A 21,357-nucleotide genomic window follows, 5' to 3' on the forward strand; every position below is an offset into this window, starting at 1 on the left:
GATTTCTGGTATGTGTCCTTTTGATAATGGAGCCGACAGTATAATATGTCTAATTTATACAAATATCTCAGACATTTTGCAAGAATAGAGAACATGTACTGGGAGTGTATTACTTGTATATAGCTCATTTTTGAGTAGGGAAAAAAATCTTGAAGTTGGGTATGAAGTTTTTTTAGTTCTGTGAATATTGTCTAGACGCAACAAAAGTGTGATGAAAACATAAAAACATCTCTTAAACAGTTTCAACACTAACATGGGTCCCAACCGATCGCCTTTGGGCAGGCTTCAAAGTTCATATCTGATAACAACTCTGAATATAGGAATACTTTTTCCAGGTACCATTTTCCTTGATGGCTACAGCAGTTCAGACTCTTTAAACTCAGTCAGACTCTCTCACAATCTATGTCCTGCAGAAAATCCAGGCCACCAAAATTTGGGAGACTAAGTCCCAGATTTAATAAAACAGCAGCACACTCACAATTGGAGCAAAACTCTTGCTGGGTACCACGCACTTCTGAAAACTCCCACTGTTCTCATAATCTGGCTATAAGTAGTTACGGTATTTTCTCAACCAAATAATAACTTCAAGTCATTGTCAGTACTGCTTCCTTATTAGTGAGCTATAGGTTTTTCTGAAGGTAGCAATGCTGACCTTCTGTCCTTTCCACATCTCGGGAAAAAAAACTCATCTATATCCTACTGTCCTTTACTAATCTAATTTTCTGACCGTTTGACATTCTCTCTTGGTGTGGAGCTGACCTCTTGAAAGGTTGGGTAACCATATACAAATAGTTTTCAGGGTATGTAACACTTACTTGTGCCCACAGTGTTTGGTACCGATCTCTTCTTGTGGCATCTACCTCCTAGAACTTAAACTGTTACCTACTTCTTACTCCTCCAAGGTCAGAATTTCTCTCCTGTTGTCCTTCAAACTATCCTAATATTTCTGACTTGATCCAGGTTGTTTTAAAATATTACTTGTAACTTTATGGCAATACAGGAAAACCTAAATCTCTAGGTGACTATTAGAGAGAGCTGTGTTTAGTATTAAATTTGTTTCAGACATATTTATCTGTCTTACATGAAAGAAAATTCTCTAAACCATTTGCTGCAAAATTGTCTTCTCTTAAACAGCTTCCTTGTCCCACGTGAGCTTGTAACCAGAGTTCTTGTCTTATGTAGCCTGATTTGGCTTGGGCAAGTGTACTGTCTGCTAGATCTGCAAAGGGTACCTGAGATCTGAAAGTGAAACTATCTTCTGGCTTGTTCGCAGCCAGCAATAAAGGTTCTGCAATCAAAATTAAACAATTTTGATACTGGATTCAGAAAAGATTGTAGTTTTTTCTAGAGTTGTGTTGGCTCTGCTGTGCTAACAATGATGAAATATCAAAACAATTTTTTGAAAGAACTTGTCTGACTGAACATACACAGAACAGATCTGCTGAGGAAGGTACCATTTCTACATAATCATTCTTGGGAGCAGAACCACAATTTGGTCTCTAGCTTTTGCCATTACAACATCCTCCAATACCTGTATGTCAATAGGTTTTCCTTTTGCAAAGAGCATTTGTGTAAACTATGTAATCTGAAGCTATCCACTTGCCGCCTCCTCCATTTAGCATACCTGTAATGAGAAACTACTGTTTCCCTAATAGCCCTCAGCTTGTTTATTTGAACATGTTATTGTGGTACACCATAGCCACCATACAGATACAGTAGAACCTCAGAGTTACGAACACCTTAGGAATTGGGGTTGTTCATAACTATGAACAAAACATTATGGTTGTTCTTTCAAAAGTTTACAACTGAACATTGACTTATACAGCTTTGAAACTTTACTATGCGGAAGAAAAATGCTGCTTTCCCTTTATTTTTTAGTAGTTTGTTTAACACAGTACTGTACTGCTTGCTGTTTTTATTTTTGTCTCCGCTGCTGCCTAATGTGTGCTTCTGGTTCCAAACGAGGTGAGTGATTTACTGGTCAGTTCGTTGCTCTGGGGTCCGTAACTCTGAGGTTCTACTGTGTGTGTATATATACTTAATGGCATCAGTCCATAGACATCAGACCAGCTCATATTTCTAATACAAAATTTTTGAATCAGGTATCTGAGAAATGCATAGGTAGGTGCTGTGTATGTTACAGATTACCACTATAACTGTTAATTGTAGTAACATAGGTCATGCATCTTTGGTGGCTAAAGCCACAAACTTAGTTACTCACTCCTTACTTTTGTGGGAGAATTGTGAAGGAGAGTTAACTGCATTAATAGCATCAGTTGTTTTAAAGACTTATTTCCAGCAGGGGGAGCCAAAATGCAGTGCTTATGTCTAGATCACTTGTATTACTTGGACAGTTCCACTTTATATGGTTCTCTCAAATTTCATGGGCAAAAAGTAATCTTATTCACCATTCTTTCTCCAGGAAAGAGTAAAGAAATACTTAATATTCTTTGTGCTGAGTATATCAATTGGATGTTAGTCAAGATTCTTGATTCTTCTTTGTCAAACAAATGTGGTGGGAAGAGACTAAGAATTTACCAACTTGCATATAAGAAACTGTTAAAAGAAATTTTATTTAAATTATGGAATGCATGAAAGGAAAAAGGTTAAAAAAAATTCTATTTTTGTGCAATTGTCATCAGGCCCCATCCTGCCTGCATCATTATCAGGGCTTGCATCCTGAATTTTCTGCCTCCTGAGCTACAGAAATAACTATATTAGCTGGTGGCAGGAGAAGATTTTAATCTGAGTTGGATAAAAATCAAATAAAAAAAAAGGGATTTTTGATTTAAAATTAGATTTTTTTATTTGAAATATAATTTCTGTTAATGTTTTATATTCTGATTTAATTTTAATATGCTTAGGCCTAAACTTATCTCTTAAAACATTTAAGTAAAAAATAAATACTGTTTTGTCTGTTTAATTAAATTCCAGTTACCTTTCAAATGCAGTATGACACAAAACCATGGACAAAAAGTTAATTATCTAGTGTAAAAAAAAAAAAAGGAATATATCATTCACCATTTTCTAACATAGTAAAATGTACAATTAATAAGAATTTGAAAATATTAAGTTGTATCATTGCTTAAATAAATGTATATAGTTATAACGTATCCTCCTAGGTAGCAAAAATATGTACCAAATCTAGTGTAACGACTCTATTTAGTTGTAAATCAACATGTTTTAATGGTTGTCTCAACCAGTGAATGTACCTTTCTTTAGAAAATAACTGATGCACAAATGGAAAAGTTGTTTAAAGTCAGTGAATTAATTTGAGGCTTTCCACTTGATGATTTAAATTGTTGATTTAAATTCCCTTGATTGAGGTGGATCAACCCGCCCTGCTGAATCCTCCTTGAACCAGCCACTGGAGGATTATATACAATGCACTGAAACAGTGGATTACCTATGCATGACTATCCCAGTTTTACACATACAGTAGAAAAGGACAAGGACACCGAGGCAGTGTGGCTAAGTGTATGGGATTTGGGTATGCCAAATCAGAGCTAGATTGTATTCGGAACTTCTGTGGGATATAAGGCATTTCTTAATAGCTGTGAAGGGTACAGAATGAATGAGTCAGCAGAAGTGATTTTAGAATTCATTTTTCTCCTGGTTCTTACTACTTCCATTTTCAGGGATTCTCTTCTGCCTCCAGAAGAGGGGGGCTCTTGCCCCAGGTGGTGCTCACTGATGGGGAGGATGGGTCACTGAGGTCATGTGCTGCAGGTCCCCACATTTTGGACAGGAGGCCAGCTTAGTGCATGCTTTCTTCCTTCCATCCTGCTGTTATGTCGGTTTTGGCAGCAGCCAGGCTGAGTTTATTCTCCTGGTGATTCTCAGTGCAGTGTATACTGCAGCTGCTAGGCCCTAGCCTTAGAACATTAGGGAGTTTTGGAATGCTGTCAAAATCAATCAGTAATTGATTCAAACTGTAGCGTAAACTGCTGAAAGTCATCAGTTCTCTAACTCTAACAAATCTGAATGGAATTCCATGGCACCAGCAAAAGGCACTTGGTTGATGACAGGGCCTTTCCCTAGCCAAAAATCAAAGCCATGCTTTGATACTTACTGTATAAATAGAATACACTGATGTGAAATATTTTAATTTAGGTTATTACATTATTTGTTTAACAGACACCTTACCCAGGGTGACTTACAGTATGTACAAAGTATTACAGTTAAGTGCGAGTACAAAAAATGTTTACAAGTAAGATCAGGAGGTTGTGTTTGTGGTCATGGTTGAGGTTTTATTGTTCTTAAAACATAAAAATAAAACAATATTTTTATATCATTAAATCAGTTAATACCGCTGTTTTGATACAATCTGGTGGTAGGCTACAAATGCGTAACAGAGCACGTGTTTAAAATGTACAGTATGTATACTAATATATTACTGTAGGAATAATAAACATACATGGTATTGTTACAACTATAGATTGTTAGCATGTACTGTAGCTGTTTTACTGATCAGAAAAAGCAGGATGCCTTTGGTCAGATGACGATCCCCGTAACAGCAACAGCCACTCAGACGCAACATAGCAAAACGGCACCTGTCATAAATATAAAGGGAAGTGTAAACACCTTTAAAATCCCTCCTGGCCAGAGGAAAAACCCTTTCATCTGTAAAGGGTTAAGAAGCTAGGATAACCTTGCTGGCACCTGACCAAAATGACCAATAAGGAGACAAGATACTTTCAAAAGCTGTGGGGAGGGAGAAACAAAGCCTCTCTCTCTCTCTCTGTGTGATGCTTTTGCCAGGAACAGAACAGGAGTGGAGTCTTAGAACTTAGTAAGTAATCTAGCTAGATATGCATTAGATTCTGTTTTCTTTAAATGGCTGAAAAAATAAGCTGTGCTGAATGGAATGTAGATTCCTGTTTTTGTGTCTTTTTGTAACTTAAGGTTTTGCCTAGAGGGATTCTCTATGTTTTGAAACTAATTGCCCTGTAAGGTATTTACGGTCCTGATTTTACAGAGGTGATTCTTTTACTTTTTCTTCTATTAAAATTCTTCTTTTAAGATTCTGTTTTTTCATTGTTTTTAAGATCCAAGGGTTTGGGTCTGTGTTCACCTATGCAAATTGGTGAAGATTTTTCTCAAACCTTCCCCAGGAAAGGGGGTGTAGGGTTTGGGAGGATTTTGAGGGGAAAGACGTTTCCAAACGGGCTCTTTCCCAGTTACATATCTGTTAGACGTTTGGTGGTGGCAGCGATCAAGTCCAAGGGCAAAAGGTAAAATAGTTTGTACCTTGGGGAAGTTTTAACCTAAGCTGGTAAAAGTAAGTTTAGGAGGTTTTCATACAGGTCCCCACATCTGTACCCTAGAGTTCAGAGTGGGGAAGGAACCTTGACAGCACCAATATGTTGCTACTAACAGTTGTCTACTGTAGTAGCATGTAGGGCATTGTGCTCTAGATGGCCTGCAGAGAGATGAGAAGGAGCACAGGACAACCTGGGTACACAGATGTGGTCAGGTGATCCTGTTTACTCAGAAAAATAGGTTTTAGCCTGATTACAAGGGGATAACTATGGGCTGACTTAAACTGCCAATAATGGTAAGGGAGCTGAGAATTGAGATTGTGGAGGCTCAGGCGAAAGGTTTCTGAAAGTGTCAAATGTATGTATTAATTCCTAAATGAGTCCCAAAAGAGAGGAAAGTAGAACCCAACTGCAGAGTTGGTTTTGGCTTCCTTCTAATGAAATAGAGATTTTAGATTAGGGCTGTCAATTAATTGCAGTTAACTCATGCAATTAACTCAAATATTAATCACAGTTAATTGCACTGTTAAGCAGTAGAATACCAATTGAAATGTATTAAATATTTGTGGATGTTTTTTCTACATTTTGAACTATTTTGATTTCGATTACAACACAATACAACGTGTACAGTGCTCACTTTATATTTTTATTACAAATATTTGCACTGTAAAAATGAGTAACAAAAGATGTTAGTTTTCAGTTCACCTCAGACAAGTACGATAGTGCAATCTCTTTATCATGAAAGTGCAACTTACAAATGTAGATTTTTGTTTGTTTTGTTACATAACTGAACTCTAAAACAAAACAATGTAAAATTTTAGATCCTACAAGTCCACTCAGTCCTACTTCTTGTTCAGCCATGCTAAGAGAAACAAGTTTCTTTACATTTACGGGAGATACTGCTGCCCGCTTCTTATTTTCAATGTCACCTGAAAGTGAGAACAGGCATTCACATAGGGCTTTTGTAGCTGGCGTTGCAAGGTATTTACGTGCCAGATATGCTAAACAGGGGGTTCACATGCCCCTTCATGCTTCGGCCACCATTCCAGAGGATGTACTTCCATAATGATGATTGTCAAGGTTCCTTCCCCACTCTGAACTCTGGGGTACAGATGTGGGGACCCGCATGAAAGACCCCCTAAGCTTATTTTTACCAGCTTAGGTTAAAAACTTTCCCAAGGCACAAACTTTACCTTGTCCTTGAACAGTATGCTGCCACCACCAAGTGATTTAGACAACAGGGAAAGGACCACTTGGAGTTCCTATTTCCCCAAAATATCCCCCCCAAGCCCTTACACCCCCTTTCCTGGGGAGGCTTGAGTATAAACAAGATGAGCACAAACCAGCCTTGGATTTTTAAGACCCCCAAAAAACCCCATCAGATTCTTAAAAATCAAACTTTATTAGAAGAACAAAAAAAGATAAGAGAACAACTCTGTAAGATCAGAATGGAAGATAATCTTACAGGCAGTCAAATTCAAAACATAGGTTTTGCCTAGAGGGATTCTCTTAAGTTACAAAAAGACACACAAACAGGAATACACATTTCCTCCAGCTCAGCGAATTTACAAGCCAAAACAAAGAAAAGCTAACACATTTTCTAGCTAGATTACTTGCTAACTTTACAGGAGTTGGAGGGCTTCCATCCTTGATCTGTTCCTGGCAAAGGTATCACACAGACAGACACAGCCTTTTTCCCCGCCCCCCTCCAGATTTGAAAGTATCTTGTCCCCTCATTGGTCATTTTGGTCAGGTGCCAGCGAGGTTATCCTAGCTTCTTAACTCTTTACAGGTGAAAGGATTTTGCCTCTGGCCAGGAGGGATTTTATAGCACTGTATACAGAAAAGTGGTTACCCTTCCCTTTATATTTATGACGATCATTAAAAAAAAAAATCCATTAATTAAATCAGTGACTGAACTTCTTGGGAGATAATTGTATGTCTCCTGGTCTGTTTTAGCCGCATTCTGCCATATATTTCATGTTGTAGGAGTCTCGGATGATGACCCAGCACATGTTGTTTGATTTATGAACACTCACTGCAGATTTGACAAAATGCAAAGAAGGTACCAATATGAGATTTCTAAAAATAGCTATGGCACTTGACCCAAGGCTTAAGAGTCTGAAGTGCCATCCAAAATCTAAGAGGGATGCAGTGTGGAGCATGCTTTCAGAAGTCTTAGAAGAGCAACACTCAGATGTAGAAACTACAGAACCCAAACCACCAAAAAAGAAAATCAACCTTCTGCTGATGGCATCTGACTCAGATGATGAAAATGAACATGTATTGGTCCGCTCTGCTTTGGATCATTATCGAGCAGCACCTGTCATCAGCATGGATGCATATCATCTGGAATGGTGGTTGAAGCATGAAGGGACATACGAATCTTTAGTGCATCTGGAACGTAAATATCTTGCGACGCCGGTTACAAAAGTGCCATGCGAACGCTTATGCTCAGTTTCAGGTGACATTGTAAACAAGAAGCGTGCAATATTATCTCCTGCAAATGTAACCAAACTTGTTTGTCTGAGAGATCGGCTGACATAGGACTGGGTGGACTAGTAGGCTCTAAAGTTTTACGTTTTATTTTTGAATGCAGTTATTTTTTTGTACATGATTCCACATTTGTAAGTTCAATTTTCATGATAGAGATTGTACTAGAGTACTTCTATTAGGTGAATTGAAAATATTATTTCTTTTGTTTTTTATAGTGCAAATAGTTGTAATCGAAAATAAATATAAAGTGAGCACTGTACAGTTTGTATTCTGTATTGTAATTGAAATCAATATATTTGAAAATGTTAGAAAACATCCAAAAATATTTAAATAAATGATATTCTGTTGTTTAACAGCACAATTAATCGTGATTAATTTTTTTAATCGCTTGACAGCCCTAATTTAGACTATAAACTTTCTGATAATATGTGATGTTTTCTTTTGGTACTGGAAGATGCTGCATGTTTGCTATTGAGCGTCTTCATTTTCAGTGAGGTGCACTGAGTTGATTGGTCAGAACTTGTTAGGAAGGCGCTCGCTCCAGTTTAGGAGCTCAGGCTAATCAGAAGCCTGCTCCAGCTGTAATGAGCTTTCCAGTTTAGGGGTTTAGCATCACTCAGAAATATACGTTAGGAATGTGTCATAGCCTAGAAGCTCACTCTGGTTGGAAGTTTGGTGTAGCATGGAAGTTTGCTTCAGCCTGGGAGTTCAGCTTAGCTCAGAAATGTGTTCTAGCTATAGATGCTTACTCCAGTCCAGAGGGCCTATCCCTCTTTGAGAAATTTAATGTAGATTAGTTCAGCCCAGACTAGGACCTAAAGCTTCTAGATTTCAGTTAGGAGTTCCAGGTGAAGCCTTTTTGCCTTAAAAAAGGGCCTTTAAGGGGGAGCGGGGGGGCGGTTTACTTCTAAGGAAGTTGTTAATTGAATTTTTAGCTGAACAAAGTGAGGCGCTAGACTCAACTTGATGGTATCTGTCTGTAATATAACTTTTGGATGGCCATCTAATCAATTTCCAAATTTAGGGACTGTTACAGATATCAATAGGCAAAACCCTATTCATTTTTGTGAAAAATGCAAAACTGGAATGGAAAAAATGGTACCCTTGGAGCCCCTGACATCTGGTTAGAAGACCATCAGCTTCAATCAGGCCTCTTATTGTCTATAGAATAAAGGTGGCATCCACTAATGAATTCCAGCATAACACCCCACCATCTTGGCTTTGCCCATTGTCCTAATAGAGTTTAAAATATTGACACCCTGAATGAAATGTCTCTCAGACATAGAGGGGAGGGGCAAAACAGGAGGAAGGGCCTGGGGGTGGGGGAACAGAGAGCCCCTGGAATGGAGGTGAGTGGGTTTGTAGGGAATCCCTGAAATAGAGGGAGGTAGGAGTGTGGCAGACAAAGAGTTTGGGGGAAGTCCCTGCTGTAGGGTAACCTTGGCCTACAGAAGTGTGTATACATCTAGTATAGGTTAAACATTTCTTGAAATTCCACTTTCTCTGTTTTTGTTAAACTCCCGATTTATTCTCTTTCCCTCCCTTCACTGCACGTGAATCTGACCTATAGATCAAATGCTGTGACTATGGATAGTAATATGTAATTAGCTGCTGCACTTATTAACCAAGGAGTAACCATGGTAGGTTGGGGGCCTAAATGATACTGAGAGCTACTCATATTGCTGGGCTACAAACTGGGCTACATGGGCTACAAACTGGATTTAGTTATACTGTAATCAGCACTTAAAGTTAACCTGTCAAGAAACTTCTCTTTTGCTCTTAAGTTATGAATATGTGTCGAAACAAAAATAAGTTGATCTTTAATATATTGCAGTCCTACTGAAACAAAATGTGAGATACAAGTACTTTCTCTCAAGTGTCTTAACTTTTAAGCAAAATAGAAAACCAGTCAATTAGAATAAATATTAATATTTAGATAATGTTTAATATTGATAAAGTAAGATCCATAACATCCTCTGTTACAAACACAAAATTAGAACTTCACAGCAGAAGTTGGTATGAGTGCACAAACATAAATTTTATCAGCTATAAATGTGAAATCAGAAAATAACTGGCAAGTAGGTTTGTTTCCAGTAGGATCCTATATGGATCTGTTCTTGGCCCTTTGCTCTTTAACATTTTTATCAGTGACCTGTAAGAAAACATAAAATCATCATGGATAATATTTGTGACACACAAATAACAAAGGACAGGTCATGGGTTCAGTGTGATCTGGTTCATTTGGCAAACTGGACGTAAGCAAACTATGATTTTAATATGGCTAAATGTAAAGGTATACATCTAGGAACAGAGAATGTAAGCCATACACAGAGGATGGGGGACTCTGTTTTGGGAAGCTGTAACTCTGAAAAAGATTTGGGGGTCGTTGTAGCTAGTGAGATGAACCATGAGCTCCCAATGTGATGCTGATGCAATCATGGGATGCATAAACGGGAGTTTTGAGTAGGAGTAGAAAGGTTTATTTTACCTCTGTATTTGACACTAGTGTGACTGCTTCTGGAATGCTGTGTGCAGTTCTGATGCCCACAATTCAAAAATGATGATAAATTGGAGACGGTTCAGAGAAGAGTCATGAGAATGATTGAAGAATTAGAATGCCTTATAGTGATGGGCTGAAGGAGGTGAATCTGTTTAGCTTAACAGAGATGGGTAAGGGGTGACTTGATTACAGTCCACAAGTTTCTACATTGGGAACAAATATCTAATAATGGGCTCCTCTGTCTAGCAGAGAAAAGTATAACATGATCCAGTGGATGGAAGTTGAAGCTAGACAAATTCAGACTGGAAATATGGTGTAAATTTTGTACAGTGAGGGTAATGAGTCATTGGAACAATTTACCAAGGGTTGTGGTGGAGTCTCCATCACTGACCATATATATGCAGTAACTCCTCACTTAACGTTTTAGTTACATTCCTGAAAAATGCTACTCTAAGCGAAACAATGTTAAGCGAATCCATTTTCCCCATAAGAATTAATGTAAATGGGGGGAGGTTAGGTTCCAGGGAAAGCCACACACACAGTATAAGTTTTAAAAAACAATTTAATATTGTACACAGCAATGATGATTGTGAAGCTTGGTTGAGATGGTGAAGTCAGAGTCTGGGATATTTCCCAGGGAATGCCTTACTGCTAAATGATGAACTAGCACTCAGCTGAGCCCTCAAGAGTTAACAGGTTGTTAATGTAGCCTCACACTCTACAAGGCAGCATGAATGGAGGGAGGGGAGACAGAGAGAGAGAGAGAGGCGTGCATTGCCCCTCTAAGGACACTGATCCCACTCGAAGTACATTGTTTTTTAAGTAGATCAGCAAATTGAGACAGCAGCTGTTGTCAGCAAGCTCCCTCTGTCCTGAGCCCTGGGGTGTGTGTGTGTTTGTGTCTGTCCATGTCCCCCACTCTGTGGAGATGGGGTAACGGGGAGGGGGGACACCCTGACATTAGCACCCCTATTCTTCCTCTCCCCTCTTCTTCTCCTCTCCCTCCCCCCCCCCCGCACAGCAAACAGGAGGCTCCCGGGAACAGCTCCAAGGCAGAGGGCAGGAGCAGCACAGGGCGGGGGGGGGGACAGCTGAACTGCCTGGCAATTGATAGCCTGCTGGGTGGCTGCCGCACAGGGAACTTAGGGGAACTGATAGAGGGGTTGCTGGGCCGCCCTGGTTCCAAGCCCCCACCAGCTGGCTCCAACGGGCTGCTCTCCCTGCAAGCAGTGGACAAAGCAGGCGGCTGCCAAACAACATTATAAGGGACAACAATTGTACAACTTTAAACGAGCATGTTCCCTAATTGATCAGCAACGTAACAACGTTAACTGGGACGACTTTAAGTGAGGAGTTACTGTATCAAGACTGGATGTTTATCTAAAAGATTATTTGGGGGGGAAGGTCTGTGGCTGTGTTATGCAGGAGGTCAGACTAGATGATCACAGTGATCCCTTTTGGCCTTGGAATCTATGAAAATAAATTGTAAAATGTGTTCACCTTTGTCCAGGCAGTGAAAATCCAGACTGACATGGTGTTTGTCAGAAACCAAGACTCTAGTCTGTAATCTGTCAGTCAGCAGCATTCATTTCAAAAATGCTTGTTTTAAACACATTTAAATCCTATTTATATAAATAGTGATGTGTTGTTCACAAGAGTGTTTATCAGATCAACTCTCAAGCTCTCAAGAAATTCTTTCCCAAGTTCATAGGTTTCTAGTTTTAGAAAGTGTGGTTCTATGGTGATAGTGTGCACGTTTCCCTCCTTTCTGTTCCTGCCTGCTGCTTTAGCTAATGAGTTACTCCAATGGAAGGAGACTTGAGTTGAGGTCTAACCATGTTATCACTACTCTCGCTCAAATGTTTTCATCTTTCTTTATTTTAGTCAGCTGCTGTTATTGAAATGATTTAAAGATTAAGAAGGCTGCATCTTATGTGTTAGGTATTGTTTTGTAAACCACCTTTCAGGGATAATTGTCATATAATAAGACTCTGGCTCAGGGCCATTTGCAGTAGAGGGAAGTGTAATAAGAATTAGCTACAACATTACAAACAAATACCGGTATCAGTGGAGCAGAAAAAACAGTAAAGCTTGATTTGCATTTTCCTGAAGCATGGGGAGAGTAATGTGATGGGCAGGCAAGACCTTCAGAAGGAATCCATGAGGTCGAGGTATGCTGGAAAGGGAAAGCACGTCGGTTTCAAAAATAATAATTAGAAGAAAGCGTATGTACCTAATTTAAAAGGTGTCCTACTCTTGAGTGTGAACATAACAATTGTTAGAAGTAAAGTTTTAGCTCAAATTAATGGCCTAGTGTACAAATATCTAATTAGGTAATTCTGCACAATGAAACTAAATAGGCAAAAGTACAATACTTAGATTGTACAAATAGTAGTGGTGATTAGCCGTACATTAGTCACTTACTCTGTTACTGGCTGAATCAGATCTCAAAAATAAGAACTAAAGTTAAACTCTAAAGGCCTACAATAAAAATGTAAGAATATGGATCTAAATCTGCCAGACAGCCAAGGCAAACTAACAGGCCGCAGGCTAACGTGAGTTAATGGAATGGTGTTATACAATATCAATTGTATAGTGGCATAGTCATGCGTAACACTTGACAAGTAAAGGAAGACACAGTACCTGTACCTGAGGAGCTCAAGGTGATCTTATTTTCTACAATAGAAAATTAGACTGACCCAGTTATGTCACTCAGAGGTGTGAAAAATCCACACCCCTGAGCAACATAGTTAAGCTAACCTAAATCCGCATATAGATAGTGCTAGGAATTTTTCTGTCGACCTAGCTACCAACTCTTGGGGAGGTGGATTTACTACATTGATGGGAAGGCTTTTCCTGCTGTGCCCCTGCAGCCTTTTAAATGTAGACTTCGTCTCGGTGAATTAAAGCATAAACCAGCATTGACAAACTGTGGCAGGGAATGTGAAATATAAAGAAAGATGACGACAGTGAAGGGTTCAGTTAAAAAGGTTTCTTATCTCTCCCACCCTCCGGTCCCCATTCGTATCAGAAGAGGCTGCAACAATTAAGGTGAAATGCTTAGGGCACGGACATAGGTTTAGCAGTAAGGATGGAGAGTCATTATTTGTAGTATGAGAGGAAGGGCCACTGTCTTTTCACAGTCTGTGCAGAAGGGTGTAATGGAAAAAGGAAGGATGTAGAATGATGTTGTAATCAAGTTCTGCACAGCTGAAGAAGCAGGGAGTTAAATGACTGGTTTAGTCTGTTCTAATATCACTAGAGGGGAAACTTTTTACTCACTTTACCCAATCCAGCATTATGAAAGCTTAGAAGGTAAGGAGCACTTCAAATTTATTAATTGACATTTGAGCCATTCTTTGAGGTGGTGTGACTTGCCACACCTGGCAGCATAGAAGCCTTTTTATCTCTCCATGACTTACATGGAGCTCTACAGACCTTACAATTATCTTAAAACTAATCACAAAACTATAGATTAGTGAGTTTTAATGTCTGAAAACCAAAAAGTGTGGTGATTGTCTGTTTTTAGCGACACTCCTCTTATCTGCTTTCCAGATCTATCTTAGAACTATTGTAGACTTTTACTGAAGGCTAGTCATATTGGCATAGATCATGGATGTTCCCTGACTGCCCCCCGTTCCTCCATTCTTCCATAACTTTTTAAATTTGACATTTCCCCCATGAGTCTAACCTGATCATGAAGAACCAATAGTGAAATTCAAATACAGACTTCTCTTCCTGAATGACAGGTTAAGCAGTTGGAAGGGTGACTGTTACAGGGCTTATTCCTTCACCCACTTACTTCCCTGGTCCTTCTCGCATGAACAGAGAGCAACAATACCCAAAGTCCAAAGGTGCAAACAATTCGATGTTTATTGGGGTGAACTTCCAGCATGCATGATTCCAGTTTCCTTCCTTAGTGTCCCCCTTCCCAGCTCTGACACCACAGAGCCTTACATCTGTGTCCTTGTTCCCATTCCTGCCCTTAGCCAAACATGATTCCAATTTCCCCACCCCCATTCCCTGTTCCCATTTCCCCTCCCCACACCCAGCCACTCACTTCCTGATTGACCGCAGACTATATAGTAAAACTTGAGTTCTGCTTAGCTATACCTTAACCAATCATTTTCCTGAAATTTAACTGACCAATCCTAACATACTGTAACATGATTATGTAACCAATTATATCCCACCACCTTAATTAGTTTACACCCAGCAAAATTAATTATACAGCAGACAGAAACAATCACAGAACCAGACAGATTATACAGACAAACAATAGCAAAGTGAAAAGGAGTACTTGTGGCACCTTAGAGACTAACCAATTTATTTGAGCATAAGCTTTCGTGAGCTACAGCTCACTTCATCGGATGCATACTTTCCACAGTATGCATCCGATGAAGTGAGCTGTAGCTCACGAAAGCTTATGCTCAAATAAATTGGTTAGTCTCTAAGGTGCCACAAGTACTCCTTTTCTTTTTGCGAATGCAGACGAACACGGCTGTTACTCTGAAATAGCAAAGTGGGAACTATAATGACAAAACAATACAGAAATGAGGATTTCACATCCCAGCTATTGATAAGTGAGTTCTTGCCAGACAGGATGCTATCAAACTAAGTTTCCTTTTCCATCTTCTAGGCACTTCCCTTTCTCTGGAGGTGATAGGCACTATCAGGACAGGATTGTATTCCTAAGAGCCCAGTAGCACCTTATTTCAGTGTGACTAGTTTGGAATGTGAGGATGTGACCGGTCCTTCCCAGCTTATGGCTGCCTCTGCTGCTTAGCCAAAGGCCTTAGCCTAAGAACAGGGCCTCAGACTGTCACAGTAAGAGAAGGACCTTACACCGGCAGACAGTGATTTTGATTCTTTAATATCTCTATAACTAGCCAAGTGATAAGAATACACCTAAATTCTTAAAATACAGGCCTTTGCAGACAGGCCTGAATATCTCTATCCTAACAGTTACTGACTATTCTTAGTTCTGTAACTGAGGCACCCTTAGCTATGAAAGAGGATCAGCTGATGCGCTGTAAAACACTTAGTGATTTCGTTCTGATTTGTAACCTTGTCAGACTCTTTGGAAATCCTAATTTAGAAGCATGGAAGAAGTAAAATACATATAGGTGCTGGGGAGAAAAGACTTTCTAAGAGCAGAAGGTAAAGATTGCCATAAAACTCAACGTTTTATAGAGTATACCTGTGGTCTATATTTTGTGGGGGAAGGAGGAAGTAGGGGAACTTCATTCTGACACCTCAAGTATTTGGACATGGGTCTGGGAAACATCTTCAATGTGTAGTTCCTAAATTTGGTAGCAGAACAAATGAACAGTGCATCCAAGTTCAAAAGGACTTACATCACGTAGGTAATTGGGCCAGCAGAGAGCAAATGTAGTTTAATGTTAAAGCGGGGAAACAGTTTGGGACTAAGATTTATGTAGAATATTAGTTTGTACTACTCTTGGGCATCACACACACCAACAAGCTTCTAGAATCGAAGTTTAGTTCTACCCCCTTTCCAGAAAGTAGAATTCAGTTGTGACAGATGTACCAAAATTCTTTGCTGGGGTCTGCAATGCTTAAAAAAAGGTGCTGATTCACCTAAGTGCTTCACCTAAGACTTCTAGTTTTTTCTGTGGCATGCTCCTTTCTCTCTTTTGTCTCTTCAAAACTGACGATTGGTTTCTGTGTAAGGTGGTGCAGAAGCAGGAATCGCAAGGCCACCAGTATTCTTCAGTTTGTTCTGATCAGGAGTGACACCAGCTAAGTTTCAGATAGCCTTGTTTGATTACTAATACTAATGTTACTTACTAAATAGCATTTTCTAGATAGTTTCATTTTGTAGGCTTTACTGCTAGAAATGCAGACTGCAGCAATAGCAAGTTGACTTCATTTTTAGAAAAGAAAGTTTCAGAAGAAACTGAATTAAATATTTTTCAGAAACTGCTGCAGTAAGGTGCTGAACACTCCCAAATAACAAGAATAGAGGGGGATAATGTACTAAGTTTTCTGAATATTGAATTGGTGGGAGGAGGTGACATCATAAGAAGCTGTTGAGGCAATGTGTTCCTACGCTTAGGAACAGCAGTTGAGATCAGAGTATATGGTGGAGGAGGAAGCATTGTTTTGCTTTGGGCTGATCATCTTAGACCTGAGAGTATGTTAAAACACATCTGTTGAAGTCCTTGCCTCTTTTGGGGGTGTTCTCATTACTTACCACTAAAGTTCCGTGTTTTTTCACTTTTCCAGGTTGTTGGTAAACAAAGTAAATCTCTGTGTAAACTTATGTAGGAAAGGGAAATGATGGTGTGCAGCCCACCCAAAAAAAATGCAGGGATAATTGAATGTTTTCATGCATTTTAAAACCCAACATACAGCTTTGAATACGCTGGACTTCAAAGCAAAAACCTAGGGATTGAACAAATGACTGTGAGTTTACTTCCTGTTTTAAAAACCATCTTAAATTATTGCTTACCTGCAGATGATTTGATGAATGGATGAAGTAGAAGTTCAAATTTCTGATCAGCATGATGGTGTTTAAGCAGCTTGTTGCTAGGAGCTTTGGGGCTAGCATTTTACAAAGGTCTCTTTGTTCTTAGGTCTGCAGGGATCCCCAGGTTATAGTGGCTTTAGGTAAAACTATGTATTCTGATCAGACAAAATAGGGAATTTTTAATAATTAAGACACAATTTAAGGTACTGTAGCATCGTACTAACTGCATTCTTGTAAGTGAACAGTATAATTCTGTTTTGAGGTGAAGTTTGTCTTAAATATAAATACTGACTTCTGTAGCATTTAGGAAAATTGTATCTGTTTTGGATTTTCCCATTGGCTATTGAGTTACAAAGTTGCAAAGCAAAAATATAAGTTTAACAACTGTGAGAAGGCATCTGAATATGGCTGTTTAGAGAGCTGTTTTAGATTGCATTTACCGTGTCCACTCTCCCTGCCAAATTTGGAATGAATACCAGACATTTTCTCCCCCAGCAGTCTTAAAGACTAGGTTTTTATTTATCCACGAAACCAGCTAACACCATAGAGTTTTTAATGTCTTCTGGAAACTGTTAATAGCTTCAGCCTATTGTGAGGTCTGTAATTATGTATTGTGCTTCAAATACTAAATGTGAGAGAAGTTTGAGGTGAGCTACTGAATTCTGATTCTGCAGTCCTGTCGATGTAAAAGTTGCATTTCGTTCTTCTGAATAACTTGTATTGCTATAGTGCTCAAAGGCTCTAAGAACGGGGATTCATTTTGCTAGATACTGTATTGACGTGCAGAAAGACACAGTCCCTGCCCAAGAGTTTACAATCTTAATTTGAAACAAGACTCAAGTGAATAATAAACAATAGGGAGTAAAAAGGGAGGAGAATCAGTGTAATAAAATTATGCAGAGGTTAACTTTTGCATAACTGGATGGCATAGATTTGAGATTTTTTACTCATAAATTAGTATCTGCTACCTCTGACTGTCCTGCAACCTAGCCTACTTTAATCTGCAAAACTATTTATTGTGATCTGGAATTACAGGTTTTGGTCTTTATACATCTTGTATGTCCTATAGATTGAGATAAAAATGAAGAAGCCAGAGGCTATAAGATGGGAGAAGCTGGAGGGGCAAGGAGATTCTCCTAAGCTAAAACAATACACATCAGGTAGGTTTGTTTTTTTGACCTCATTTAGCATTTAATGCAAATATACATATTGTCCTATTAACGTTCTTTCCAATTACATAGAACATCTTATACATATGAAATATTGTAGTAATAGGTTTCAGAGTAGCAGCCGTGTTAGTGTGTATTCGCAAAAAGAAAAGGAGTACGAGTGGCACCTTAGAGACTAACAAATTTATTTGAGCATAACACATCCGATGTAGTGAGCTGTAGCTTATGTTCAAATAAATTTGTTAGTCTCTAAGGTGCCACTCGTACTCCTTTTCTTTTTGTAGTAATAGGTTTACCTATAGTAAATGTAAACATGTAATTCTGATACTCTAATTTCATGAACTTCCTGGGTAGTGGGAATGGATTCTGATTGGTAGTAAAGCCCTAAGAATTCAGCTGTTCACTCTGCTCTTGGCTTTCATCCACCAGAGGGGATTATTCAGGATGCGTGCTTGTCATCTGGGTTTCTCTGGGAGCTTATCGTTTTACTGGGCTGCCTAGTTAAACTGTATTCTCCTTTGTTGCATTGAGAGGAGCTTGCATCTTCTGGAGAAAATTTTAGTTTAATAGCGTTCACATACATCAAAAGATTTTCGTGATACTTGGCTTAATTTTTTTTTAATTTCGGCTCATTACTTATACCCCTTGTACCATCTAAAATGACTCTCCCCTTTCATTTTCACATTTGTCATTTCTACATGTCTGGTATGCTCTGCGCTCCTCCACTCCCATCATTGCTTAGCCAAGCTACATATTGCGCGCATTAATGTTTCCTTATAAATAAGTCTCTATAGCTGCCTAATCCCTGGTGTCATTTTCATCTTCTTCCTTCTGATTTACCTCCATATTTTTGTTATTGAGGCATCCAGACCTGAAAGAATTATTCTGTTTGCAGTCTCAGATTTGTAGAGTATTGGATGTCACTTTCCTCTGATGTTCTGCATATGTAGCCCAAAATTGCATTAGCTTTTTTTGCTGCCACATTAAGTGCAAGCTCAGCTTCTCTGTTTATATCATATAGGGCTTTTCAGCATTACTGCGTTCCTGGTTTCTCCCTCCCACTGTATTTTGCTTCAGATAACTTTTCAAGATGATCCTCATTTCTCCCCTTGTTTTCAGCCTTGCTTAGGTTCCTTTTTTGCCTGCCCTCCCTGATGTTTGCAATGCCTCCTGATTTTTAGTATGAACTGCAAGATATTTTAATGTGACCATTACTTAGCCTTCCAGAGATCATTAAGGCTGTGATCCAACCAGGGCTTTGGGGTGGAGCCTGCGGAGCAGCTCCGGAGCAGTGGAGCTGCAGGTTTTTGCCTGGAGCTGGAGCAGAGCCGGAGCACAGCTCCAAAGCCCTGGATCCAACACCCATTGAATGGAAGAACTCCCAACGACTTCACTGGTCATTGGATCAGGTCTTAAGATCTTGAATAACACCAGCTCTGACAATTACCTTGTGACATATGGATACATTGCCAGTTCATGATTTTTCATGATGTTCAGGCAATTTTAATCCTTAAACGTGGCTCCTATTCAACCCAATCGGACTGAATTTTACAAGATAGGATATTGTGCTGTATCAGATGATCCACCAAAAAATCCACCTCCTACAATTCCCTTCATTTGTTAGCTTTAAAATTCTGTCCAAAAAAGCAATCAGGCTTGTCTGGCAAGATCTGTACTTACAGATCCATGGTACTTTTTGTTCAGTTCTGGGTGGGGTTATTTATTTCATGCTCTAAATGTTGCCAAAAATGCCGATTTAACTTACTGCAGATGTTCTTTCCAGACTCCAAACACCTATATCCGTCATCCTCTCATTATACAAGGAACTGGGATAAGTTGGTGGTTGAGATCAAAGAAGAAGAAAAGAATGAAAAATTAGAGGGGGACGCTGCTTTAAATAAACTCTTTCAGCAAATCTATTCAGATGGCACAGATGAAGTGAAACGTGCCATGAACAAGTCCTTCGTAAGACTTCAGTCTATCCTTACATCTTTGTGAATGCTATAAAGTAAATACCTTGAGGCCAGATCTTGTGGGCCAAGTCATTTGCATATGCAAATGCGGTAATCAGAGGCAAATAAATATTTAGACATCTCTCTGTTTGCACCTGCAATTGTGGTAAAATGCATAAATGCACAAGAACTTATATATGAGAGTCTCTAGCATTTGGAAACTCAGCCCCTACTGAGTATGAAAACAAATGATCCAGTGATGTTGCTATGATCGCATTTTTATGTACTGGCAATCGGAAGAGTTGCATTTCTCCGTATTGTTAATTCTGAGTGGTGAGCTTAGACTTGGAGCACAAAGATTGCACTCCATCCTTGCTCATTTTTTGTTTGAGCCTATACTAATATCAGTGGGAGCAACTTGCCCCTTCCTGGTTGGTCATAAAATCCCCAGAGGAGAGAACCTAACTCCTCCTCATTTTTCTGTCAATTGCTAATTTTCAAATAGGAGTTTGAGTGCACAAGAATGCGTGATTGGACCATTAGAGGCTACTGTATATTGAAGCAATGTCGCTACTTATTTGCCTTAATCATATCAAAAGTGGACAGAAATTATTGCTTTATTAAATTTTAATGTCAGAAGTCTTATGTGCAAAATATGTGAAGATTGATACAAAGATCATGTGCACATCCTATGTCTAGATCAAGTCATCTTTGTTTAATATAATCATAATTGCACATAGTATATAGGGAAGGGTTTGAGAAGGTCTGGAGAATTTCAAGGGAATCTGCGTTAGAGTCTGCAGGAAACAGTGCACTAGTCTTGCAGAACTTAATCTGCTATAAAAACTGTGGATTATTTTAAATGACTGGCTATAACTAACTTCGGCAGACTAAACAGATGTTTTTCCATATTGCAGATGGAGTCTGGAGGGACTGTTCTGAGCACCAACTGGTCTGATGTGGGGAAAAGGAAGGTAGACGTAAATCCTCCTGATGACATGGAATGGAAAAAATTCTAATCTGTTGATTTGGCATCTTTGTGTTGCCCATATTCACATACTGACCATTGTGTATGGACATAGCATTCTTGGATTTAAGACACTGAATGTTCCCTTGAAGATCGGAATTATCGTCTTTACATCTTGCGTGCTTTAGTAATTCCTTTGTCTGCAGGTGTTAAGGTTTAATCAGGAATGGAAGCCTATTTTTCATCCCTCCTGTCCATGAGGAGTTTTCAGAAACAGATTGAACTAAGTCATAAATACACATTTTCTACTAGCTTTATCAGTTCTGTACTTTGGGGGATGAGGAGACCTTTAATGGGCTGTTTAGGATTATTGCCTTATTTTTAATTCACAGTATTTCTGTTGAATAATTTATTAGCTCTGGCAACTTTGGGTAAACACACTTTTCAACTACAGTGTTAATTGTTTGCTCTCTAACTCTGCTTAAGAATAAAACTGTAAAATACACATTTTTCCATAAA

At 39.0% G+C, this 21,357-nt stretch overlaps 1 protein-coding gene across 3 annotated transcripts in view; it reads left to right on the forward strand.

The window, feature by feature from the left end:
- Positions 1-21,357, forward strand: part of SUGT1 (SGT1 homolog, MIS12 kinetochore complex assembly cochaperone) — a 50,209-nt gene extending 28,852 nt beyond the window's left edge. For 2 of the 3 annotated variants that reach the window (XM_037894876.2, XM_037894886.2), the window contains 3 exons: positions 17,820-17,910; positions 19,703-19,884; positions 20,789-21,357. In XM_037894876.2, the coding sequence (XP_037750804.1) occupies positions 17,820-17,910; positions 19,703-19,884; positions 20,789-20,890 (375 nt within the window). In that variant the 3' untranslated portion in view covers positions 20,891-21,357. Of the gene's footprint in view, positions 1-17,819; positions 17,911-19,702; positions 19,928-20,788 lie in introns of all 3 variants that reach the window. The other variant, XM_037894894.2, reaches the window with a different exon arrangement.

The sequence above is a fragment of the Chelonia mydas genome, chromosome 1 (genome assembly GCF_015237465.2).
Source record: "Chelonia mydas isolate rCheMyd1 chromosome 1, rCheMyd1.pri.v2, whole genome shotgun sequence".
NCBI classification, from domain to species: domain Eukaryota; kingdom Metazoa; phylum Chordata; order Testudines; family Cheloniidae; genus Chelonia; species Chelonia mydas.